General features: G+C 48.4%; 11 protein-coding genes across 11 annotated transcripts; 5 read left to right on the forward strand and 6 right to left on the reverse strand.

Moving 5' to 3' along the window:
- Positions 1 to 376: 376 nt before the first annotated feature.
- On the reverse strand, positions 377 to 1940 carry ppe1 (putative ribosomal protein/carboxylic ester hydrolase (Ppe1); the record flags this gene model as incomplete). The annotated part of the gene is made up of 5 exons (XM_057215952.1): positions 377 to 585; positions 657 to 910; positions 968 to 1058; positions 1117 to 1655; positions 1753 to 1940. 5 exons carry the CDS (start codon positions 1938 to 1940, stop codon positions 377 to 379), a joined length of 1281 nt encoding a protein of 426 aa, XP_057077835.1.
- A 2327-nt stretch (positions 1941 to 4267) lies between these two features.
- On the reverse strand, positions 4268 to 5110 carry N7516_003233 (3'-5' exonuclease; the record flags this gene model as incomplete). The annotated part of the gene is made up of 1 exon (XM_057215953.1): positions 4268 to 5110. One exon carries the CDS (start codon positions 5108 to 5110, stop codon positions 4268 to 4270), a length of 843 nt encoding a protein of 280 aa, XP_057077836.1.
- Positions 5111 to 6475: 1365 nt separating this feature from the next.
- N7516_003234 (uncharacterized protein) lies at positions 6476 to 7210 on the reverse strand (the record flags this gene model as incomplete). Its single annotated transcript, XM_057215954.1, has 2 exons — positions 6476 to 6541; positions 6593 to 7210. The coding sequence occupies 2 exons, from the start codon at positions 7208 to 7210 to the stop codon at positions 6476 to 6478; spliced, it is 684 nt and encodes a 227-aa protein (XP_057077837.1).
- A 340-nt stretch (positions 7211 to 7550) lies between these two features.
- On the forward strand, positions 7551 to 9204 carry N7516_003235 (uncharacterized protein; the record flags this gene model as incomplete). The annotated part of the gene is made up of 3 exons (XM_057215955.1): positions 7551 to 7603; positions 7653 to 7694; positions 7749 to 9204. The coding sequence occupies 3 exons, from the start codon at positions 7551 to 7553 to the stop codon at positions 9202 to 9204; spliced, it is 1551 nt and encodes a 516-aa protein (XP_057077838.1).
- Positions 9205 to 9516: 312 nt separating this feature from the next.
- N7516_003236 (DUF2417 domain-containing alpha/beta hydrolase) lies at positions 9517 to 11179 on the forward strand (the record flags this gene model as incomplete). Its single annotated transcript, XM_057215956.1, has 2 exons — positions 9517 to 9684; positions 9752 to 11179. The coding sequence occupies 2 exons, from the start codon at positions 9517 to 9519 to the stop codon at positions 11177 to 11179; spliced, it is 1596 nt and encodes a 531-aa protein (XP_057077839.1).
- A 1930-nt stretch (positions 11180 to 13109) lies between these two features.
- On the forward strand, positions 13110 to 14482 carry N7516_003237 (kinase domain-containing protein; the record flags this gene model as incomplete). Its single annotated transcript, XM_057215957.1, has 2 exons — positions 13110 to 13626; positions 13686 to 14482. The coding sequence occupies 2 exons, from the start codon at positions 13110 to 13112 to the stop codon at positions 14480 to 14482; spliced, it is 1314 nt and encodes a 437-aa protein (XP_057077840.1).
- A 399-nt stretch (positions 14483 to 14881) lies between these two features.
- N7516_003238 (uncharacterized protein) lies at positions 14882 to 15215 on the reverse strand (the record flags this gene model as incomplete). The annotated part of the gene is made up of 2 exons (XM_057215958.1): positions 14882 to 14993; positions 15055 to 15215. The coding sequence occupies 2 exons, from the start codon at positions 15213 to 15215 to the stop codon at positions 14882 to 14884; spliced, it is 273 nt and encodes a 90-aa protein (XP_057077841.1).
- Positions 15216 to 15536: 321 nt separating this feature from the next.
- Positions 15537 to 17068, forward strand: N7516_003239 (MCT family MFS transporter; the record flags this gene model as incomplete). The annotated part of the gene is made up of 3 exons (XM_057215959.1): positions 15537 to 16136; positions 16190 to 16484; positions 16536 to 17068. 3 exons carry the CDS (start codon positions 15537 to 15539, stop codon positions 17066 to 17068), a joined length of 1428 nt encoding a protein of 475 aa, XP_057077842.1.
- Positions 17069 to 17575: 507 nt separating this feature from the next.
- Positions 17576 to 20041, reverse strand: N7516_003240 (Zn(II)2Cys6 transcription factor; the record flags this gene model as incomplete). Its single annotated transcript, XM_057215960.1, has 3 exons — positions 17576 to 17664; positions 17721 to 19355; positions 19421 to 20041. The coding sequence occupies 3 exons, from the start codon at positions 20039 to 20041 to the stop codon at positions 17617 to 17619; spliced, it is 2304 nt and encodes a 767-aa protein (XP_057077843.1). The 3' UTR covers positions 17576 to 17616.
- Positions 20042 to 20748: 707 nt separating this feature from the next.
- N7516_003241 (putative amidase) lies at positions 20749 to 22651 on the forward strand (the record flags this gene model as incomplete). The annotated part of the gene is made up of 6 exons (XM_057215961.1): positions 20749 to 20812; positions 20862 to 20959; positions 21010 to 21131; positions 21208 to 21275; positions 21327 to 21592; positions 21653 to 22651. 6 exons carry the CDS (start codon positions 20749 to 20751, stop codon positions 22649 to 22651), a joined length of 1617 nt encoding a protein of 538 aa, XP_057077844.1.
- A 204-nt stretch (positions 22652 to 22855) lies between these two features.
- Positions 22856 to 24058, reverse strand: N7516_003242 (glycoside hydrolase family 88/105 protein; the record flags this gene model as incomplete). The annotated part of the gene is made up of 2 exons (XM_057215962.1): positions 22856 to 22954; positions 23009 to 24058. The coding sequence occupies 2 exons, from the start codon at positions 24056 to 24058 to the stop codon at positions 22856 to 22858; spliced, it is 1149 nt and encodes a 382-aa protein (XP_057077845.1).
- Positions 24059 to 24931: the final 873 nt, after the last annotated feature.

A 24931-nucleotide genomic window follows, 5' to 3' on the forward strand; every position in this document is an offset into this window, starting at 1 on the left:
AGGCACGAACGTTTTACCGTGCCCGACAGCTTTTTTTTTTTTTCTTCTTCTTTCCCTGTTTCTCTGCTCTAATGTTTATCGTAGCGGGGTGGTATGAAGCTTCGGATTGGAGACTGGACTTCCGGCTGCCCTTTGTGGCCGAGTTGATCTGGGCCCACTGATCTTCTCAACCCGTTCGAAAATGATACTTTTTCTGATCATATCATTTTGTTTCCGTACATGAAATTAGCTAGATCCCATCAATTGTAGACGTAATCGCATTAGTGAAAGAGCCTTTGTAGATCACCTATTTGCTCGAGAAGCATGTGTTGATATCTATGAACAGCCTTTCATTGGATATCATATATCATTTCAAACACTGAGACAAATCATGGTACTATCTCAGGTGTCCCGTTGAGCCACCAGGAGCACCGGTTCCCTTCTTCATCGCCGCTGACGCCTGCATATCCGCCACCTTGGGTGGAAGCACCAATGCACTCCGGTCATTGCGTCGGTAAAAGTCCGCCAGGATATGCGCAGTCTTCGCAGGCTGGTCCTCATGGACAAAGTGACCTGCTTCGGGAAATACCTGGAGTTGATATTTGCCTGTGACACTGAAGTGAGCATGATGACGAATGGTTATAGACAGCTGGCAGAGTGGTTTTCGAAGTGCATACCTTGCATCTGCCCGATCATCAACTCTTTATCCAATCTGTCGGTCCCAGCAAGTAGTAGTAGCTTGCCACCTCGTGCATCGAGGAACTTCCTACTCAAGCCAACAAACCAGTTTTCCCAGAAAGGTTTCGTTGCGGAGAGGTTGGTACGCCACACCCAGGGACGGGACGGGTCGCTAGGCTCGCTTTCTTCATATAAGAGGGATGGAACCGAGGCGCGAGCGGAAGTGGTGTTCCGGATTGTGCGGGAGCGAGTACTTGTGGTGTTTGTTAGTTATGATGGGAAGAAATGACAGTCAGGAATGGAGACATACTGCCATTCAATTCCAGATAGCAGGGATGGAAATCGGATCGGACGAGTTGAAAGATATTTCTCCATGCTCTGGAGGGCATCCATTGCAGATCCTGTCAAAAAGGGACATCAGTATCTGATAGACATGGCACCAAAGGCAAACATATATACCTTCAACTACGTCGAACACGGCGTATGCCAACAACTTCGGGCCCAGCTCTCCTTTCATCGCGACATCTGTAATCACCGCACCACCGAGACTGTGTCCAACCAGAATAATATCAGGGAGCTTCTCCCAACCCATCCTGGTTTGTGTCTGGTAGATCACATGGACTAGATCCCGGCTCAGGGTCTCAAGACTGAGGTCGAGCTCAACCTGCCCGGATGATTCAGCCTGGGCTGCCGCTGCCGTAGAAGGAGCGTTGTCACCCGTCTTGCTGTCCAATGTAGTCACGAGAGTGCGGCCATGGCTTCGAGCATCTAGTGACAGAATCCCCGCCTTTGGGAGGATCTTCCTAATCTCTTCTGCGCACGTCGCGAAGGAAAGTCCAGATGAACCGGCCCCATGGTGCATTACAAAAAGTGGGCCTGATTCAGTCGGTGGTGTTAAATAGACATGGTGTACAATATGAAAATTATCCACATCTTCTGGGAGAAAGAGCTCCTGGTCAAAGAAGTCCGTCCATGTCAAAGAGGTTTGGGATGATTGTCTGTGGTCGCATGTTAGCCTTATGTTAGAAAACCAGCTGGTCCAAATAACCAATTGATCCCAAGTTGAGCTCATGGAAATTGGAGAGGTAAACGAACCGTCGGCCCGTTCGGGCGAATAGCTGTCGCGTGGGTGACGGGACCATCGTCCCCGTCGACGACAGCGAGGAAGTCGAAGAGCCATCCTCCCATGCATCCTCTGAGTAACTCATTGAGTCAGGCATTGGTGCTTCAGGTGGAAACTTGGCCAGTTTTGACTTGGCAAATGATTTCTGAAGGTCACTCATCTCAAGTGGATACCACCGGCTGTGTCGATCAAAAGGGGAGGGGGTGCATGAATGAGGGCTGTCATACGTGTATTCTCTTCCACACGCTGTGAATGAATTGGCAGGGCGAAATTGCTTATGACTTTTGATAGAATTAATCGAGTCCATTCGCATCGGGTGAACTGCTGTGTCGTCAGTCACGGCTGACTAATATTATTGCTGGCCTCCCAGCCCTGAGATGTCATGTCAACGCTATAGAAGTTGGCAATGCCCCGGTAATCATATATTAGGTCTTAGATATGGTATCTGTGTGGCCCAGTCTAAAACTTGCCGACGAAGGAGAAATAGATGTAAGCAATCGTCTCAACTTGCTACAAGGACAGTGGAATTCTATCGGGATGCATACTAACAAAAGATAATGAAAACACAAAGCATGATGGGTTATATACATTATCACATAACACATATCTTCTCGGTCATATATACATAGTAAGTAGTTATACAAAAGCCTATGGTTATACGTAAGATATCACTCCGGTGTTCTGTTTAGATGGTCCATTTGGGTGTCTCCACCAAATATATATATAACCTTCTAAAGATGATAAATAACAGACAGGAAGTAGGTTCTGTTATATATAGCATAGAAAAAGCGATAAAAATCTTAAACCATATAAGGAAATTTTCTATGAAGACACAAAAATAGTTGGTGGCGTTTCATCTTTTCATTTTTTTTTTAGATACCTCGTCCTCCCCCATACTGGTGTCGTAACAACTATCTGTATGTTGGGGCTGAAAGCAGCTTAAACTGTGCCACTGAGTTTTCTATGTACAAATTACAGTAGTTGGCCGCTTATGCGACCTTGTCATGTCTTTTTGGTTTTACACGAAGAGGGTAAAATGCAATATGTATGTTTGCGCAAGAGGCTTTTTCTATGTATAATTGTGAATGATATGGATGGAATACGATAAACTTTAACCAGCCAGCCAGTCAGTCCTTTGAACAGGGAACAAAAAGAAAAAGAAAGGAAGGAAGCCAACGGCTGGGGGGGGGCGAACATTCAGGTTAAAAGCATAACGCTCTACCATTGAGCTACGCCGGCTATTTGTTAAAGCATTGCCAGGGAATATGAAATACAAGACTGAAACTCACGAGTCTCAGCATTGATAAAGGGCATGTGGTATATACTTCCAAGGTTACAAACTTTTGTTTATTGCCTATATAAATCCATATGCAGAGAACATTGAATAATAACTCAGTATAACCCTTTTCTCTTTGAGTATACCAAGACGACTGAATTTGTAACGAATTGACATCACCCTAGATATGGAACCCGGTGTCGATTCTTTACTACTTCCTCACGCTGACTCTGGATTTCCTTCACCTGACTCCATTTCTTCCCCTGATGCCATGTCCCCTGCATCTCCGAATGCCCGTGAACTCACTGTTGTCTCTGATTTGAATAGAATCCCAACGGAAACTATCTGTGGCAATGCCGTAGACGGATGCGTCCCAAATCTTTGCCTTCTTCCTCGTGTGGTGAATGATGCCCAGGTGGCTATGTATTCGTGTCAGCATATTGATCTATGTTTGTAAGGTGTAACTCAACTTTTGGCTGGGTTATCAACCCTTTACTATAAAATATCGATGGATTCGGCCATCGTAACGTGTAGGACCGTAAGAGGTGGAGAAGTTTGAAGAGGTTCAATTCCAGAAAAGTCCCTGAGGCATGCTTCGTGTTTTGTAAACAATGTCACAGCAATTGGATGTGAGACTGCAAGATCTTAAACGGAAGAAGAACAGGTTTTAGGTAGAAGGAAAGTGGGACCGCCTCAATGGGTAGGAACGAGGATAACGCTGTAATAGCTCCATATAGAACCCCGGAGATATGCGGCGGCTTTGATATATATATATATATAGCCCTTTGCTCATCACAACATAACTGGAATATATCTCAGTTGGAAGTGAGAAATGAGAGAAGAACCTTGGAATGGTGACCAGACACAAGGGGACAGGGACCATCAAAGGTTTATATTATCCTCAGCGTACTCAGCAATGAGATGATAACAATCCAGTTGTGATATTCAACTGTCCTTGCGTAAATTGAGCACCGGGAAGGAGGTATAGTACTGAATCTGGTTTTGGCGCAATAGATTATCACGTACTATATCGCCATTGTATCTTTGAGGGCGCTGTGGTCCTGCCCCGTGAAAAGAACGGCATCAGGACCCGGAGGTGGTGGTATTTCTTGGACGTTTAGCTTATTATTTTTATACACTGAAAGCTGACATAGACCAGAAGACGGGTCGGGCTAACCCACAAAGAAAACACCAGGAACTTGCTCACCAACCTAACCAAACCAAGGATCAAACCAAGGATCCCTCTCCAGCTCCTCGTTGACCGGGTTTTCGGGCTTGGGAGGCTCCTTTGTTCGTAATTTATCAGCCCAAGCCTCCAGGTCAACGGGGCTTTTGATGAAATGAAGTAGCACCTGCCTAGTGGCCACTGCATCTTCCAACGCACTATGTCCACACCTTCCCGCTTGGATTTTCAGACCAAGAAAGTCATTGGCCAAGGTCTTAAGGTTCCAAGTCCTTCGGAAGGGTCTCTCAAGGGGTCGATACACTGCATCAGCAGTGAGGATTTCCGTGTCGATGATTGTGGGGTGTACACTCCCCAGGGTGTTCAGGTCGTTATGGAGGGCGTGACCGACCAGTATAGAGTTACTATCCATATACTTAAAAATAATTTCGCGTGCTGCTTTCCACCCTGGAAGGGCGACGTTATCCTTCACCGCAGCCTTCATATTAGCACACGTTATGCCGCTCGATCGGGTGAACCAGTTTCGGACGATATTGGCTGGATGAACGAAATTGTTGATGAGAACTTCTCCGGTGAGAAGGTCTATGACTGCTAGAAAGGCTAGCTCTTTGCGATTTCCCGAAACCCCAACCATCTCGCAATCTAGGACAAGCGCCTGCCGTCTAGCTGTGTCTCTGTTTGGCGTTGGGCTCTCGACAAATTCCATGTATCTGACGACCCCACCCGCGGCGCAGCGAGTGCCATCGCCGCGAGACGAGATAGGGGTATAGTGTTGCTTTTTCAATACTTCTTCTGTGTGCACCTTTTTTAGGAGCTGGTCGAAGAGCCCCCCCTGCTCGTCAGTTGGGACGAGCTTTGGATCAGCTGACATTGCGGGTTTCGTTCCCAAGGGTTGATAGTGGCAATAGTGGATAGTCGATGGTGACCAGGATGATGAAGAGGATAATAGTAGACGATAATGATGATTTCGTTGTTCAGTTTTAATGAGATAGAGAAAAAGGTTCATCGAGAGAGCGAAGGGGAGCGAAATAAATTAATAGAAATAAAAGTAAATGACGGGAGAGAGCAAATCAAATGACGAGAGAGAGCGAAGTGAATGATGGAAGACAGTAAAGTAAATGACGAGAGAGAGCGAAGTAAGTGATGGAAGACAGTAAAGTAAATGACAGGAGAGAGCGAAGTGAATAAATAAGAAGAGACAGTAACAACATAAGTGAATAGACGCAGGTTACGAACAGGCATCGCAGACGTGACAAAGGCTCGGCATCGGGTTTATTTCCAAGGTTACAAACGTTCTCTGTCTAATTCGACTAAGCCTACTCGCTATAGTTATATATCAATAGGTGGATCATATTGAACAATAACGCAGGATAGCTGTGTATTCGTATATATATAGTAAGAGGAGTGGATTTAGGATAGAAGCCAGTGGCAATGCTATTACATGCCAGGTCAATCAATTAATAAAGAGTGTATTCCAACTAAAAACTAAAAAAGCAAAGACAGAGAAGAATGTGAGAGAGAGAGATCCTGGGGGTTCTTATAGTAAGAGGATCTCTGCAAAGCAAGTGAGACAAACAACCTTCTCCTTCCCGATTAGAACAAAGAAATAAACAAACGAAGGAAGAAGCAAACAGAAAATAAAACAAATAGGCAAACAAGCAAACAAGAGAAGTGACTATCATTGACAAGTGGGAAAGCAAGTGAGATATTGTAGTTAGATCGTGATACATGCCATGTTGTGATCAGATCCATCCAAATTATACATGAGAGATTAGGTGGGAAGAAAGAGTACCGGAACAATCTGCAAGAGCTTGTTATAGGCAGCGAGATACGGTAAATTATGCAATGGGATTAGGCTGAGAAAATTATAGACCGAAGGCTTTTTAGGACACTTAGCCAGTAGAGCTCGTCCCTACCCTTACCGGCGAACCTATTACGACATAGACACAATTCATAAGCTAAGGCACTTCTATACCTTCTACTACTGGAAGGCTGCTCACACTTCAGAGCAATACTTCCGGAACCCCGCTAACGCCAAGGCAGCTAACGGGGTTAACACTCCGGCTTCCACTACCCCCAATAAGCCCACTCACTATATGGCCCTTTGAGAGTTGACACACAAAGAATAGACAGACCGATACAACAAACACGCCCAAGAAGTGTTTCACAACATTGCATAAAAAGGCGTGCAATGAGACCAGTTCAATTGTAGTATTCAAAAAGCCCTTGTATTATCTTAGCATCGATGAGGAGGTGCAGTACTGAACCTCGTATCTGCCATGTAGACGGCAATGAGTGCAGCCTGAACAAAACAGTTAGTGTGTGTTTACCAACCAAAACACGATACACTCACTAGGGACAAGTCAAACCCCTCAGCGACAAGAATCTCAAGCACTTGTCGTGGCATCAAGGAGACATCACCTTGGGAGGTACATTTGGGTAATGTCTTGTTCATCGTCATGCTCTCACGAACATCAACCACTTTCTGGCCCCCAACACTAGCCTCGAATCCCTGCCACGCGTAACTGCTCGTCTCTCGGACTTCGACCGTCGCCATTCTATCGCTTTCGCTCTTTGATTCTGGCTCCATCGAGTTGCGAAATGTGAGTCTATAGACTTGTTTCCTGTCCACCCTGAAATCCACAAGCTCTTCGTCTTCGTTGCCGGGCAGTCGTACCCGTAGTGGTCGTTTCCATGCTAGGACTGCCGCACGAGACTGGAACATTGGGAGTCCTGATGAATCGCGAAATTCGCGAGCTGGGGTGTCACCATATTTGTGGCCAGTGACGGTGAAGATGGTTGAGTCGTCCCAATATCTCTTGATGGTATATTCATTGGGTGAACGGTGGTCATATTTAGGCTTCAGGTAGAGGAGAGTTTCTTCGTCGGCAATATGTTCTGGTCTGATTCCGACAGGATTGGAGAGTGTTTTGACTGTCTTGTTTACAGGTGTATTATGGTCAGTATACATGGTGGGGGGTTTGAAGATGAAAATAGTGCAGGTCGCGACATTTCAATTTGATGGAGAAGGGATCGACATGACCCGTTTCCCCAACACGTCAGTCTTGTGATCATGGTCAATTCAAACCATTCCTGAATAGGACAGGATAGAACATGACAGGTCTATAAGGGGAAACTCCCATCTATAAACAGGAAAGTCGGAAGGTCGAATGTTACTCCAAGCTTGACCCCTCACCTGGACATTTACCCCCCTTCTAGGGAGATAAGCCAGATAAGCGCAATTTATAAAACATCACAGCCCCAGTTCTGAGGGGTTTCTAAGGGTCTAAAGTATCTGAACAATTTCTACCATGGAATATCGTTTGTGGTTGGCTGGCAAAGAGCAAGATGGGAATGCAGACCTGTGGGTAACGGCTATCTTGACACTTGAACCAGCACTGACAACTTTACAGTATTCCCATTGAAGACCCAGCAACCGGGGAGATATTCGCGCAGTAAGCTGATTGGTATAAGCTTTTGACTTTTGATTCCAGCCTTACCATTGACAGATGTCACGCAGCCTCGCCAGAAGATGTCGAGACCGCCATCTCCGCCGCACACGCAGCATACAAGTCCGGCGTATGGTCGCGCGCAAGTCGTCACCATCGTGCCGATGTATTGGACAAATGCGCAGCACTTCTCTCCGATGCGCTCCCGCAGCTCATCTCAACAGAGTCAAAGCAGACGGGTCGCGTGATTCGAGAAATGAAGGCCCAGGTCCCATCTTTGACAAGATGGTTCAAATACTATGCCTCCTTGCTAAGAGTCGAGGAGCGGTCCGTTCTACCGACGATGGGTAAACTGCATAACTTTGTCGATCGAGTGCCCCTCGGAGTGGTCGTTCAGATCACCCCGTTTAATCACCCGTTATTGATCGCGGTGAAGAAGCTTGCTCCAGCCCTTGCCGCTGGAAACAGTGTCATAATTAAGCCTAGCGAGCTGACTCCATTGACGACTCTTTTGTTGGGCAAAATCCTTCGCGAGGCCGGAATTCCAGATGGCGTGTTGAGTGTCTTACCTGGTTATGGATCTATCACCGGTAAAGCACTGGTTGAACATCCCTTGGTGAAAAAGGTGGATGTGACTGGTGGCACCGCGGCCGGCAGGGCCATTGGGAAGATTGTTGGGGGAAATCTGGCAAAATACACAGCGGAATTGGGTGGAAAGGCGCCCTTGGTCGTATTTGAGAAGGCCAACATCGATACGGCGATCAACGGAATCGTCTTTGGGAGCTTCATCGCAAGTGGACAGACGTGTGTGGCCAGCACCCGGATTATAGCGCAAAACTCCATCATGGAAGAGTTACTGCTTAAGCTCAAGGTGAAGATAGAGAGCATTACACGCCGAATTGGCGCTCCGAGTAACCCAGAATCAACCATGGGGCCACTCATCTCCGAGAAGCAGCTGCGAAATGTGGAGCGCCTAGTCAACAGCGCTCTAGATGGAGGAAATGCGGTTTCTCTCATCGGTGGGAAGCGGATGGTTTCTCAAAGCCCGCTTGACGGATTCAACTTCGAGAAGGGGTATTTTTACGAACCAACGCTACTTGCATCCAGCAAAGGAAATAACAGCATTGTGGAGACATCTATATGGCGCGAGGAGGCGTTCGGCCCTGTTATTGTCGTTGCTGGTTTCGATGCCGAGGAAGAAGCAATCGCATTGGCAAATGACAGCGAGTTTGGATTGGGAGCTGGTGTATGGACGCTTGACCTTTCCCAAGCTTTCCGAGTGTCGGAACAGATTGACGCAGGAATTACTTGGGTGAATACGCATCATCGAAATGACCCCAGCAGTCCATGGGGAGGTGCGAAGTCTGCGAGTGGAATTGGGAGCGAGAACGGAGTTGAGGCTTACAATGCCTATACAACATCGAAAAGCACAATCATAAACTATGCTTCTCCTGATGAGTCCTTGGCTGCGGATGACTGGTTTGGAGATGGCTCCGATAATGTTAGATATGGTTGAATGGAGTCATGTTGATGGTTTCTCCGGACTCGTTGCTTCATATATGTGATTAGCAGAATACTTAACAGGCAATCACATATGTTAAAAGAAGATATGTCCACCTCTACCCACCAAAAATCCAGAAAGCCAGTCCATGACCGTACTGCTTGCATATTTCAAGATGTATAGACTACAAAAATGTATGATGTCATACCCATCAGCCTGGATACTACCGAGTTGGACCTTCGTCCATTTCTTCGAATATACATCCCCCGCAAATCAATTAATTTACATGAAACACTGCTAAATCAAAGATCGACTCCAATATTCACCATGCCACTTTGGGGTCGGAAAAAAGACCAGTCCACGGGATCACCCCATACCCAAAATGGGGAAGAAGGTCAACATGCGCCAGAGCAAAGATTCGAAGAACCTACTGAGCGCTCAAGATTGCTTCCTGTAGATAGGAATGCGGGCTTCCTAAGTCCAGATGATCCTGCAGTGAGTAATAAACAAAACCATATTAAATAGCAGGCCAAAGACAAGGTATCGCTAACCCGAGAACCAGGTATCGCCCTACAATCTATGGAGCGTGCGCGCGGTGCGCGGCGTATCAGTCCTAGCATTGGCACTAAGCTTCATATGGTGGACATTCATGCTAGTTTCCATATTTGTCAGTCCACCGATGATTCATCCGCGAGGATCGGGCTTCTTTGCCTTTTCATATACCACCTTAGCGACAGGATACCTCGTGCTTGGACTGTTGTTCTTTGCCGTGCCATCCAAGTCTATGACTATATGGGCCATTACGCTTGCAGTTCTGCTGTTGGTGGACATGTGTATTATCCTTGCTGTGCCGCGAATCCGTCTTGAAGAAGGCTGGGTGGGGATCGCTTCTGTCGTTTGGGTAGCTCTGATCTCTATCTACCAGGCAATCCAAGACCGAGCGGTTGCTTGGGGTAAGCGCGAGGAGGAAGAGCGTCTTACCGGTCGAGAAGAGACTCGGCGCTCCCTGCTGGAGTGGATTGCTGTTCTCGCTGAGACCATTTTACTGGCTGCAATGGCGATCGCGGCCGTCTTGTTCACAGCGACTCTGATCTTGCGTTCTTTTGACGCTGGGCTGGAGGCTCCAGGTAAGCGCTACCTGGTGCAGGGGGATAGTTATCAAGTTCATCTCGCTTGCGTTGGGAACAAAACTGCGGATGACAAGGCGCCGACGATCCTTCTGGAGGGTGGCAATGGACCCGTCGAACATACACTGCAGCCCTTCGTCGACGATATATACGGTCGTGGCGGTATAAACAGGTACTGTTACTGGGACCGACCAGGATTCGGATGGTCTGACAATGCACCCTCGCCCCATTCCGCGGGCATGTCAATGGACGTGCTTTCAGAGGCCCTGGATCTTGCAGGAGAGACTGGTCCATGGATAGTTGTTTCCGCTGGAGTTGGCAGTCTTTATTCCAGACTTTTTGCCAGTCGCAATCTTCTCGAAGTTCGCGGCATCTTCATGATCGATCCCCTCCATGAGGCATACCTAGGTGACATTGGACGACCCGGTCGTGGATTTTTGCTCTGGATTCGTGGCATAATCTCTCCATTGGGACTGGATCGGCTTGCGGGCGCTATTTTACGCGGCCGTTCTCGACAGGACCGCGTCATTGGACGTTCGGCTTACCAGTCTGGGAAATGCATCAAAGCAAAGCTACAGGAAAGCCTCGTGGCTGTCACTATGACTGCTGCTGAGATTCATTCTTCTCGCCATATCCAGATGGGCCATGCTCCTGTAGCCATTGTGAGCTCTGGTCAAGAAGTTCAAAAAAGTCCTCAGTGGGCGGAGCGACAGGAGGAACTTTCTCATCTTACGGACAACCTTTTGTCATGGGATGTTGCTTATGATGCACCCCATGAAGTATGGAGTACTGGACAGGGACGCGAGGTATTGGAAAGACGTTTGAAGGAGCTTGTCCAAGAAAGTCAGGCGTATGAGCTTTAAGGGTCACCGGTCACTTGTATTATCTGGGAGTTTGACATCTTTATTCGGGCGTTCATGGGCAGTGTATGTAGTATTGAAGAGGGCAGGGAATTTGTCGTAATTGTGTACCATGAAATACATTCCCGAGATCGATGCTATGGCTCGGCCCACGGTTTAGTTTTTATTGGTAGATACTTAACAGGCAGAATGTAGGGTGCCAACACTTTCAAAAGAATGAAGCTATTCCCGATATAAATCTCCGTATGCACCCACTTCTCGGCGTTAAAGCTGTTGCGACCGACTAAATCTCCGTGCTGAAGCTATTCCTGCCATATAAATCTCCGTATACACCTGTTTATCGGCGTTGAAAGTGTCGTAGCCGACCAAATCTAAGGAGGTATTTTGTGCGGTCCGGGATGATTCGAAAGAACCGATGATTTGTGATTCAATTAGTACACGGTATAGAGCGGTGTCCAAAGCGGTCTATAATTCAGGCACGTAAAGGTATCAAGCCTGAGAAATTAGGCATTTAACCTTTGGCCGGTGCGTCGTGGTTCCTCGTAGTCACGCGCTACATAAACATCACTTACATGATTTTGAATTCTTCCTTCTTCAAATACCCTCTCTATAATACAATTCAGATTCAATTCAGATTCAATTCAGATTCAATTCAGATTCAGTTCAGATTCAGTTCAGATTCAGTTCAGATTCAGTTCAGATTCAGTTCAGATTCGATTTACTTTAGAAGTCCTTATGCCCATTTTAGAAGGTACTTACTACTTAGTCGCCCGTATCTATTATTATTAGTTTACCTAGGTAGGTTATTTCCTTTAATAATCTCTATAATGTTCTTAAACGCACGACTTCGGGCCTGGACCTGGTGAGCTCATCTCTCCTTATCTCCCCTCCTCCCCTCATCCCATTCTCATGTCATTCTCATCGCGTCCCATCTAATTCTGACTCATATTCTAACCGCACACACTCCTCAGGCATGTTGTCACAGAAAAGGCCGTTAAGCCCATCTGGCGAACCATCCGGGCACACTAGCCAGAAACCAGGGACGCACTCGGAACTGAAACAAAGATCTCAAGAAGAGAACGATAAAATACGATCGTATCCTTGACCCTATCCTGGTTCTACGACACAGCGTACTTGATGAATGGGCAGGACAGCTTCGCAATCCAGACGAGGCCCAGGAAAGAAATGGAGTGGCGCACGCAGGAAGTATTCAATGTTGCCGTGTTGCCGTGGTCCGTGGACATCGAAGTGATTCTCTCGATGTTCCAAGACCAACCAGAACGAGCTACGCGATGGGAGGAAACATTTTTGACCTACTACAACAGCCTACCCTATAAAGATTCACCACCTTATAAACAGGGCTCTTTGCACTCCTAACTGTAGCTGTACCAAGCGCCCAACAACCGTTCCAAGTTAGCAGGGACATTGCGCAGATGTATAAATATGCTTTAGTAAATCGATATACAATTAAAAAAAAATCATTAACGCTTGGGGTTTCAGAGTCGACTAGGATCACTGAAAATGGGCCATTTCAGCCTATAACCATCCGCCTTCACCCGCTGAAAGGTCTAGCACCAGCCCATTAAGCGGCGAAAGCAATATTGGTCATACAGGTGCTAGGGTGAAAGAGTCTACTCCAAAGAGGTGAAGCAGGTAGTGAGCCTATTGGCCACCTTCCGTCTTGGCAGCGACGGCCCGGTCCCACACTGCCTTTTAATACTGCCAGTAACAGCGTGTCACTCGATGACCTCTGCAAGGACATGAGGACATGAACATGAATATGAATACCGGCTGGAGACTCCCCCGTCTATTCTCCCAACTCACGATACTTCGACATAATCAGAACATACCGCACCGATTCCCATTCACACCAAAGACCAGCCGTCACCGCAGAGTGTCTCCATCACCATCCCTATTTCGATGCCTTTACGCCATGGCTGACTCGTCAAATGTACTAATGGAAGATATATACCACCCTGAGGTAGACGTTGAATATCTCGAGGACTATGTGCCTGGCGGATACCACCCAACTCTTATCGGAAACACCTTTTCTAGTGGCCGCTACACTGTCGTTCACAAGCTTGGGTTCGGTGGATATTCAACAATTTGGCTCGCCTGGGATGACCAACGCCGGCGCTATGTATCGCTGAAGATACTGACTGCGCGAGCCTCGCCAGATAGCCACGAGGGGGATGTCCTTCATTACCTAATGAAGAGCAACCTTTCTCATGCTGGAAAGCGGTTCATTCCGCCGCTACTTGATCAATTCTGGTTCCATGGTCCAAATGGATATCATCAGTGCTTAGTCGGAGAACCTGCTGGCGGTAGTATAGCTAAGTCTAAGGAGGACAGCACAAACTTCATGTTTCCACTGGACGCTGCTAGATCTACTGCCGCCCAGTTCCTCTTAGGGTTGTCCTATTTGCATGCAAACGGCATCTGCCACGGAGGTGAGGACAATCATGTTGTGTGTCTCGGTTTACTGACTCCGCATACTAATCAAAGGCAGATCTCTATTTGCGCAACTTTCTCTTACGCATACCAGACTTGGACGGCCTAAGCATACCTGAGCTATACCATCGCTTCGGTAAACCCTACGAGGTTCCCATCCGACGAGTGGATAGAAAGCCTGGTGAACCCCACGCACCGCCTCATGCTATCTATCCTATGAGTTTGAGTATACCTGCCAACGAAGTGCAGGACCCAGAAATCATCATTTCGGACTACGGAACGTCCTTTATCGTGTCACAGACACCCTCTCCGACTCTCTACACCCCAGCCCTCTACTCTCCACCAGAAGACCTTTTTAATGAATCCATCACTCAACCCACCGCAGCTGATATATGGACCTTAGGTGTCAACTTGTACGAGGTCTTGGGCGAGCGTCCACTTTTTGAAACATTTGCCTGGGATCGAGATGACATTGTCGCCGAGATAATCAATACACTGGGCCAACCGCCTGCGAGATGGTGGAAGTCTTGGGCTAAACGCTCCGAATTCTATGAGGAGGATGGGTCATGGGTTGCCGACTTCCGCCGTATCAGTACTCCCGTCTTCCGGCGTCTGCACCAGCGCCTCTGGGATATGGGCCGTGGCGAGACGGAACTGACGTGCGAATGGGACGTTTCAGGTGGTGAACTTCGTGCGTTGGAGGATATGCTTAGAGCTACGATGGCGTTTGAACCTGCGGAACGACCCACAGCAGACCAACTCCTGAGATCAGAGTATATGGTAAAGTGGGCTTTGCCCGCGTGGGAGAGGCAGAAAAGGCAGAAAAGCGCAGACCCTATAGATGAGGAGCAATAGGCTGTCTGCGCCCAAACAAACTGGAAGAGGAGCCGACCGATATGCCTTGCCTTAAAGTCAAGCAGTAATATGCATTGCCGTCATAGTCCGGTGTTTTGTTCGCCAGGTCACCAGGTCACCAGTTGGCGGTAATTACTGGTAAAGGTTTATCTAATAGTTATTACTAGTAGATTTTGGAAAATATTAGGTAGATCAATTTGTGGTAATTTCGAAGGATGTACTTATTCTATTGGACATCTTCAGTACTAGCCAGTACATCGATTCCTCGTCCTGACACAAAAGAGTAGAGAGTACCATTATACTCAGAATAGGCCAAAGAATCCAGAGATATCAATACTGAACCTAGGAAAGAGCTGATTGTTGAGGCTGACTGGCATCATGGCTAATGACTGCAAAATGCTAATGGTATGGCGTCCGTGGAACGTTTGTCGGTTGCTGCCTGGATTCTTGCTGCCGCTCATGTCCACATGATGCACATTGTTGAGGATTTTGACGTGGCCCATTCGAGTCTCTGATAGACGTCAGTTGATAATTCTCGACTGGACCATAGTGTCTTGGGAGTACCGACTTACCCAAGAAGCTTCTTCGTGACGAAGTAGCCAACAGTGCCGAATAGACCGATCTTGAGAAGCGCCATCCCTCTTCTGGGTCCGTATGTTTGCAACGGAAACTTGGCTCGAGCAAAGACTTGTCTGGCATGAAATCGACTGAATCGACGAGTAGGATAGTCCATGATTTGTTATTGAATGATTTCTTAAAACCTCGCAGGTGGACGACGAATGTTTATAGGTAAAAGCATTCAAGCCGAGTCCGGAACTCCGAGGCCGATCGGGGTCGGCTTTCCTTTTGAATAGCTCGGCCGCGGACTCGGCCTCGGGTGTGTAGCAGCGCCTTTGCGTACATCACCAACGAACAGCATCGGACGTCCGATCTTTTACTCGACGTCGGACATTGCTAGTGACAGCATGTATGTCCGACCTCCTTTCATACTCAGAACTTGGCCTCGTGCCAGAGGTATATAGCACTGGCCATATTCCTTAGAATCGGACTCGTTATGTTATTCAAGTCGACGTCACAAGCAAAACTATCTTTTGCGCGCCCTATCAAGCACCCCACAGCAACTATGCACGATGACCGCACCGCTGAGCTCGAGAAGGGCAGTCCAACCTCTTCAAGACCATCGAGTCCAGCGGAGCCCAAGCCTCAAGCATCTGGCCCACCAGCAGCACCTGAAGGAGGCACAAAAGCCTACCTATCGCTACTCGGAGGCTCCTTGGGTCTTTTTATCTCATTTGGATGGGTCAATTGCATTGGTCTGTTCCAAGCTGAATATGAGACCAACCAGTTGAAGACCTATAGCAGCTCGGAGGTGTCCTGGATCACATCGTCCGAATGTGAGAGCTTTCTTCCCCAACCGGCCGTGAAACAACAAGCTCATTTCAATCTAGTTTTCTTCATGCTGTTCATGTCACCGTTGTCTGGATATCTATTCGACAACTATGGACCACGATTGCCGATCTGTATCGGTGGATTGATGCATGTGTTTGGCCTCATGATGACCAGCTTGTCAAGCAAATACTACCAATTCTACTTGGCACAGTCGATTTGCTCAGGGACCGGCACATCGCTCATTTTCACTCCGGCAATGACTTCGGTTTGTGTCATCACTCTTGGAATTTATCGCGCATTTTCTCACAAGCTTCACAGCCTATGACTTACTTCGGAAAGCGCCGCGCTTTGGCAGGAGGATTGACCGTTGCAGGCTCGAGTCTGGGTGGTGTAATCTTTCCCCTCATGGTCAACAACCTCCTTTCGGAGGTCGGCTTTGCATGGACGATGCGAATCTGTGCTTTCTTGATCCTTGGCCTCTGGGCTATTTCCATGCTCACCATCTCCTCCAACTTGCCTCACACTCGCAAGGAGTTCAACCTTGCGAACTACCTTCGGCCTTTCACGGAATTCAACTTCTTGATCTTGTTGACGTTCTGCTTTTTCCTTTACTGTGAGCGGCCTATCATTATGTTTCATCGTAACACAGCTAACCAGGGTTTAGGGGGATTGTTTGTCCCTTTCGACTACCTTGTCCTGTCTGCTATACATAACGGAATGTCAATGACTATGGCCTACAATCTGATTCCCATCATGAACGGAGCGAGCTTTTTTGGACGTACGATTCCCAATGGCCTTGCCGACAAATACGGCCGTTTCAATGTGCTTATTATAATGCTCCTTTTCACTGGTGTCATCACTCTGGCCTTGTGGTTGCCTGGTCGCAGTAACGCGGCCAACATTATCTTCGCCGCTTTGTTTGGTATCGGATCTGGCACCGCCATTGGCTTGACACCGCCCCTTGTGATGACTCTCTATCCACCTCAGGAGATCGGGTTTCGAATCGGGTTGGCTCTTGCTATCGCAGGCATTGGTGCCCTTACGAGCCCTCCGATTGCTGGTGCAATTGCAGGGACAGATGGAGGCTCTTTCCGCTTTGCGGCTTTGTTCAGTGGCGTGAACTTCATGGTCGCGACAATCCTTTTGGTGTGGCTGAGGGGTAGAGTTTCTGGTTGGAATGCCCTCACAAAAGCTTGATGTCTAGGCAAGGGCACTGAGCGCAGCAGCCTGCTGCAACTACAACATCTGGTGAAGAAGAGGAGACTGGTGTAAGGCACTAATAAGGTCTTGTGACATTTTGACTGTGAAAAATAGGTCTTACCTAGGGGGGAAATTAGTGACAAAAAGATAAAATGGGCAACGAATTTCAGATAGACCGATGATTATGCTTATCGAAAGCAGTCGAAATTATATAATCATACTCCGCAGGTGGGAGTTGAAAATAAATCTGGAAGACAGTATTCCTTTAAAGATCCGTTTGATGAATGAGACTCATGCGTTCCGAATTTGGGATGCTTGTCTTGTCCTCGTGCGGCCTGATGGATTTTCAGCGTGGCGCTCAGATAGTCTGGACAAGGTGCACAATGCATCACAAGTGTTGCTTCAAGCAATAGGTCATACCTCACCTTTGTAAGCAAACCCTCCCGAGACAGAGACGATCGAACATAGAACGGAATGGAAAGAATTGACCTCAATTAATCACAATCTTCATCTCGCGACGTAAATCGTCCTGTGAACTTGCTCTATCAAATAGTTGGAACCAAAAAGGCCGAAAAGTCCAGGTACCTGGAGTCCTGACTTCAGTCAGTAGTGCTATGTAGGAGGGGCATATTTGGTAATTTGTACTTACCATTGCGCCAAAATCCAGGCCGTCAAGAAGCTCATTATCGATCACGTCTTGCGACACTTCTCGGGGGGTGTTGGCGGCCCTGTAGGACTGTAGTACATCGTAACACTCCTTCAGGCTGTCCTTTGCAGTGTTCAGCACAGTAGACAAAATGGGTTGGCCGCGTTCCATGGCGTATATCTGGGAAAGAATGCCAGCAAGAAAAATGTAGCGTTTCAACGTAGGATGGCCCAACTTTACGATCTGCAGTAATTGTTCGTTGATGTGTTCTAAAAGTCGAATGATGGGCGCTCGCTGGCCGCGCGCCAGTTCAGCGAGAGGATCGAGGACCAATGTGTGGTCGAGACCAACCGAGGCAGATGACGGACCGGAACCCGTTTCCTCCAGCTGAGATACAACCTCCAAGCCCAAGACTGAAATTACGTCCAGGCTCAAAGGTCCGCGAAATGACCCTGTGCTCATCACCATCAACTTGGACAGATCGTCAAGAGAGTCTGCAGGTAGCCGAAGTCGCTCGGCATAAGTGGCGATAATCATTGCAGACTCCTGACAAACCCTCCGGGAAAAGTAGAAGCGGGGATCCTTTTGCGCTTGTAGCATGAAAGGCCGATGCAGAACCAGAATATACCGACGTATCTGCATATCAAGGAAAGCGTGATGCATGCTTAGGAATTGCGACCAATGCAACCGAAAATAGCTTGCAAGAGTACGGCAAACTGTCTGAAGTTTCGTAGCTAGCTCAATGGCCATTTCGTATGAGTGCTCTAATCGCTCGTTTTGGACCGCCCTGACAACTTCAAGTCGTATCGGCAGGGACTGACGCATGAGAATTTGTATCGACGATTCCGTATAGCTTGTCAACGGTTTTGGAGATGGAGACTGTTTGCTGGTTGAATCTAAATCAGCATCGCTGACATTAAGAGGCATATGATCGTCAAAGTCGTTTGAAGAAAGAAGCAAAGGGATGGAACAGTCCATGGAACCGTGAATTACGAGCTCTAGGACTGTTGTCCAAAGCCTCCCTCGTATCCCGGCTTGAAAAGGAGACAGAGAAAACAGTTGTGGATCTCGGTGCAGGCCCATAGCCATAGCCGCCCGAAGTAGACCACTTTCCGACAGCCACGGTGAACGGCCGACTAATGTTATCTGCCGCGAAACCAATAGAAGACAGAAAATTTGAATTCCATCAAGATTGTTAGTAGTTTTCTCTGACGGTCCAACCATCCAGTATTGAGCAGCTTGTATCCAAGTACGCCGCGAGCGCCGTAGAACTTTGTCGTCGTCGTTGCTGAAGACGCTTCCAATGGCCAACACCAAACCCAACTTGATTGCAAAGTTTGTAACTACAGGCTGCGGCTGGCTGAAGTATTGTTCATATTCTGCCCAGAATGTGGGAATGTGAAAACAACGATAGATCAACTCGAAAGTCCGCATGTAGTGATTCACTAGTCGGTCACAGATGGAACGAGCCGGCATTGTACTCAGAAGTTGAGGAACGGGGTCATGCATCTGCGGTGCCTGCTCATTTTTCATCGTGAGTCGCAAGTTGCGTATCTCATTCACCGAATCGGCCAGCTCGGCCTTGGTATCCACGAAGGTCAATTCAACGTCACTGTCTCCAACATGGCTGACTCTGAACTATTGACACGTCAGCCAATGTTCAATCAGTCAATGTGCTCATTAGAAAGGATGTTCGACGATACCTTCTCAGCAGTGTGCAGCCAGTGGCTCGAAGGAAACAGTTTTACCTTCTTCGGGTTGTGACGAAGTCGAGGGATGACAGACGGAATTGTTAGAGAATTATCGCCCGTGACAGCTGAAGGCACAGGACGAGCTTGAGAGAGCTCAGCAAGCCGCTGCTCGACGTGTTGGAGGCGATCAGACAATGCCAGGAGAGTGAGATGATTGTTGCTGCTGCTGCTGAGGCTGTGCTGCTGGGGATCGACTTCTGGTACAACAGAGTGCTCAAGCTGCTGTACACGTCGCTCTACGCTCCGAATTAGTTCCGATTCATTCGTTTTTCGTTGCCTCTTTGCAGGGTGGTCGATGTTGTTGTTTGGGGCAATGCTGAGCGAGCGAGGAACTTGTTGTTGGACGTTATTGTCCTCACTTCCACGGTCTTCCAGGGCGGGACTGGATTGCTGCTGATCTCCTTGATATGTGCACGTCACCGAGTTTCTGGAGACTTGACAGGCTGAACATGGCGATTTGAGATCGCAACGTACCTTTCGGCGGCGGCACGGGCCGCAGGATTGCACAGGTCGGCTCCGACGAGCGAGTGAAGGTGCTGACCGGGTACTGCCAAAGCTCTGGTCCTCAGCCATCTTGATGACAGTCCAAATTGCAGGTATTGAATGCGCGGTCAACGGACATCAATTGGAAAGGTCGGAGGGAAAGCTCGGGGTCGGCTGAAGTGATCTTGCTCTCGGACTCGGGCCCGGGTCCGGGCTCGGGGCTCGGACATAAAGCCCACTCCTCTAATAAACGTTCGCCGACCAACTCAACCTCCTCAGAGTACGAGTATTTTCATACATATGTACAACCCTTATTGGTGTCAACCGCTAGGCTGCGAATCCCTTGCCGATCATTGATGACACAATGTCGTCGCTTTCGATCGGATATAGCCTTCGCTCCTAGGTGTCAGGACCAGGGATTATATAAGCTTTCTTTTCCCCTGCCAAGTCTTTTCTCGACTCAGAATCCCCTCAGGAAGGACCCAGATGGGGGACCTGGGCAGATTGTCAAATTCAGAGGGCAATTGATTTTAGTTGGAGAATTTTACCAATTTTTTATTCTTACCAGTACGCTCGCCATATCTTGATTTCTGTTAGTTATAAGCCCGGTATGGCTTCAATGTTAATCTCCTATCAGCTTTACCCCAAATTAATGATGATCTTCTCCAAACGAATTAATAATCACGTCTCTTATCATGGAGCTGAGGAGTTACCGGTCCGGGTATAAAAGTTGGGGTGTACGTTGTCCTGAATTGGCTACCCACCGAGTGCAAAATACTTTGGTGTCGCCTCTAGTCATGGCAATCTTGAAATTGAAAGCTGTGGCTCTAGCCATCTTTGCGCTTTGCACGGCTCCCACCGGTAAAGGCAGCTCCCAACGATCCAAATTGGTATATCTAACGTGTTTCAGCTGCCGAATGCAGCTATCCGGACCTTCTAACCGCCACTGCCACTGAGCTCCAGGATGGACTGGTGGCTGGGTGCTTTACAAGCGTGGATCTGGTTGATGTAGGCACTACCCCCACCCGGTATAAGACCTCAGGACTGAAATATTCCAGACATACGTCAAGCGCAATGAAGAGGTCAATTCCACCGTCCGCGCCGTTGTTGAAATTAATCCGGATGCGTGGAAAATTGCCCGGGTCTTGGACGACGAGCGGAAAAATGGAACCTTAAGAGGGTACGTACAAACACTTTGATGGGTCTTATGTCTTGGGTACGTGTGAGTGGGCGACTGACTTGTCTATTCCTCTAAGACCTCTCCATGGCCTCCCAATTCTGATCAAGAATAATATCGCTACCGGTGATAAGATGCAAACGAATGGTAGGATGCCGTTGCATCGAGATATGAAACTTTACTAACAAACGGCCCCAGCTGGATCATACGCCTTAATGGATGCGAAACCAGTTTCTGATTCCGCCATTGCGGCAAAGCTGCGCAAAGCCGGCGCAATCATCCTCGGCAAGACGAATCTCTCTCAGTGGGCCAACTACCGTTCCGGCAACTCATCTAATGGATGGAGCGCCTGGGGCGGACAGGTCATCGCAGCCCATGTCCCGAACCAGGATCCCAGCGGATCGTCCAGCGGAAGCGGCGTTGCAGCTGATCTTGGACTTGCTTATGCTTGCTTGGGAACAGAGGTATGCTTTCTCTTTCTTCACACCAGCGACATCTTGAAAAATGCCTAATGCGACAAGTAGACATCCGGAAGTATCACCAGCCCCAGTGAAAATAGTGGGCTTGTCGGCATCAAGCCTACTGTCGGACTGACGTCTCGCTACCTCGTCATTCCCATCAGTGAGCACCAAGACACCATCGGTCCAATGACACGAACGGTAGAAGATGCCGCTTTGGTCCTCCAGGCTATTGCCGGCCGAGACAGTCATGATAACTATACTCTCGCCGCGCCGTATAAGCACCGAGCCCCCGACTACGTCAAGCACTGTAAAAAGAACGGCCTGGAGGGAAAGCGGATCGGCATCCCACAGAATGTCCTTGACTTGAGTTACGACAGCTCAATGGCACCCTACTACGCTGCATTCGAGGCCGCGGTTAATGACCTCAGAGATGCCGGTGCCACCATTGTCAACACGACCTTCACGGCGTACGAGGAATTCATTAACGACGGTAGTGAGACTGTCCTCCACGCGGACTTTATCAGCGGACTGGCCGATTATCTTTCTAACCTGAAGACAAACCCCCACCATGTACACAATCTCAAAGAAGTCCAGTCCTTCACGCACCGGTATGCCCTCGAGGAGTGGCCAACTCGAAACACCGCGATATGGGATGAAGCCCTCCAAGCCGGGATAAACAACACCTCGCCTGAGTTCTGGCCTCGGTACGTGAAAAACCTCTACTACGGGGGCGAAGGAGGCGTGTTCGGAGCGATCAACAGGGACCACCTCGACGCAGTTGTGCTACCGACCAACCTGGGACATCCAGTTTCGGCAGTCGTCGGCGGACCCGTCATCACTGTGCCGATGGGTGCGTACCCTATAGGAACTCCTGTGCAGGTGAGTCCACCGTGGAATCTTACCTCGGTGGCACCTGGTGTCCCTATGGGTCTTGGATTCATGGGGTTGAAATGGAGTGAGCCGGCTCTCATTGAGATGGCCTATGCGTTTGAGCAGAAAACCCAGGCTCGGAAGACATTTGACCACTATATTGTACCGAAGACACAGTTGAAGATGGCGTAATTGTCAACAAAGACTGTATATACATACATAGAGACAGAAATATCCATTAAGGATATTATTTCCAGTGTACAGTGACCATATGATTAAATACCATAACATAGACCATTATACATTGTGCCGCGTCACAAAGTACACAAAGCAAGAGTGGCCGACTGCTTGCACTATCTTTTCCTGAATATCCCTAGTACAGAAGTATAGTTCACTTCACGACCGCTTCTGGCGAAGCTCCCACTCATAAGAAGCAAGCAAGAAAGGACCGACGCCTCTCGTATCATTCGGGACGACTGGAATGTCGGTGTAGTACTGCATACCGGTCAGATCTTGCACATTCATATACCTATTTTGCCAAAGCCTTACCTCAAAACTGGCATCACTGTTCAGCGAGCCAACCTCTACCGTTCCCTCCCAGGTCAACGTTCCATTCTTGTGCTTTGTCACAAAGTCATCAATCAGGTGGTTATACGCTCTCGCTGCGGGCCGTCCATAGGTCCTTTCATCAATAAAGCCTCTTCGCAAACCGGCAAGCCAACCATAGGCGAACATTGCTGCAGCGGAGCTCTCAAAGAAGTTACCCTTTCTATCAACATACCCTTTGCTCAGGATTAGTTTCCAGCCATGGACCTCTGGGTCCTGCGCATGGAGAAGGCCCCGGGCGAGTCTCTTATAGTAACCCAACAGCCGTTGGTATCCCTCAAGATGCTTGGGATAGATATCAAGGATCTCAATCAGGGAGACAAAATACCATCCGACACCGCGGTTCCAGACGAGTGGCGCCGCACCATCCACCGGGTCCGCCCATACAGCCGTCTTGCTTTCGTCGAAGCCATGCACAAGCAGACCAGTCGGCTCATCTCTCGTAGCAGCCTCTATCTTATCCCACTGCAGCACGATATCCTCCCAGGCCGTGACATTCTGCGCATCGAACAACGCCGTCCATTTTGCGTAGAACACATCCGCCATGAAAATCCCATCCAGCCACATCTGATTCGCATAGATCGGGGCCCGGTGCCAGAACCCGCCTGTCGGCGTGCGTGGGTGTCGGTCCAGCATCGCCCGGATGCGATCCGCAGCAAGCCGGTACTTCTCCTCCCCTGAGCGCTCGTACCAGTGTAAGAAATTGTTGCCGATCCGGTAGTCGTCGAGCGAGTAGTATGTCTCGTTGAAGTCGATGATTGTACCGTCAGGAGTGATCAGGTCGTCGATTTGCGTGTGGTACCAGTCCAGCAGGGTCTCGTTGCCGTACAGTGAATAGGCTGCCTCGTAGCCTTCGTAGATGGTTGCGCGTCCGTACCAGTATGGACCTTCATGTTCCTGGTTGTTGAGGATCCAGGAATCGGCCATCCAGGAGAGGTAAGACCGCGCTGCCGCCGGGGAGGCGGCTAGGAGGGAGAGAGCGAGGAGCTTCATCGGGGCTACTTGCAGAGGATGATGCTGATGTGGGAATGTCAAAGGTATCGTAGGAGGCCTTCATATTTTATATAGATACATAGAAACTCCGGTGGAATTCAATCTCAATCAATGAATACGAGTGTAGGCCCCTCAAATTATCCGGACAAGACGGACAAGACGGACAGGCGAAGTGGCTGTGCTCATTCACACGAATAGAATGGGAGTAATTCCCCATGATAACTTGGAGACATCTTGGCTCTTTTTGGCAAGTATTACTTACTTTAGTGACTGGCGTACGACTGGCGGGAAATCTACCCCAGACTGCGCAGAAATTCTCCGGTGCGGGGAATAATCCATCTTAATCCATCCCGAGGTTATTATTGATTATTGGCTGATCTATCGCAGAAAGTTCAATGCGTTCGGCAGTTGAATGCAACAGCTAGTTAACACCCCCTGCTAGTTAAGAAATGCGGCTGAAAGTTTACGAAGCTCTACACGAAGCTCTGAAATTGGTTGATCCCTGTTGACGAGGATTGAGAGGAAGCGAGGTTGAAACATCTAGCACTAGAACCTGTGCCTGAAAACATCGAAAGAAAAGAAGATGGTGGAAGGGTCTAAACGGCCTCTCGCACACAGCTTACTAAATGTCCCGGAGCAGTCCAGTCGGGCATTACAGTTGTTTCAGCAGCATCAAGTAACAAAGCATTTGATTACTTAGGTATGGTTTACGCTATGCTGTCCTATACATATTGAGACGAGAGCATCAGTGAATTATCTAATTACAGCACACTCCATGGCTGTAAGACGCGTAAGACGCAACCTGGATTTCGAGTGGTATATTCGTCGAAAAGCAATGATATCGGGCAGAGCTTTAGCCTGCTATAACTAGCC

This window comes from Penicillium verrucosum (assembly GCF_028828655.1).
Source record: "Penicillium verrucosum strain IBT 35672 chromosome Unknown utg000001l_segment0_segment0, whole genome shotgun sequence".
NCBI classification, from domain to species: domain Eukaryota; kingdom Fungi; phylum Ascomycota; class Eurotiomycetes; order Eurotiales; family Aspergillaceae; genus Penicillium; species Penicillium verrucosum.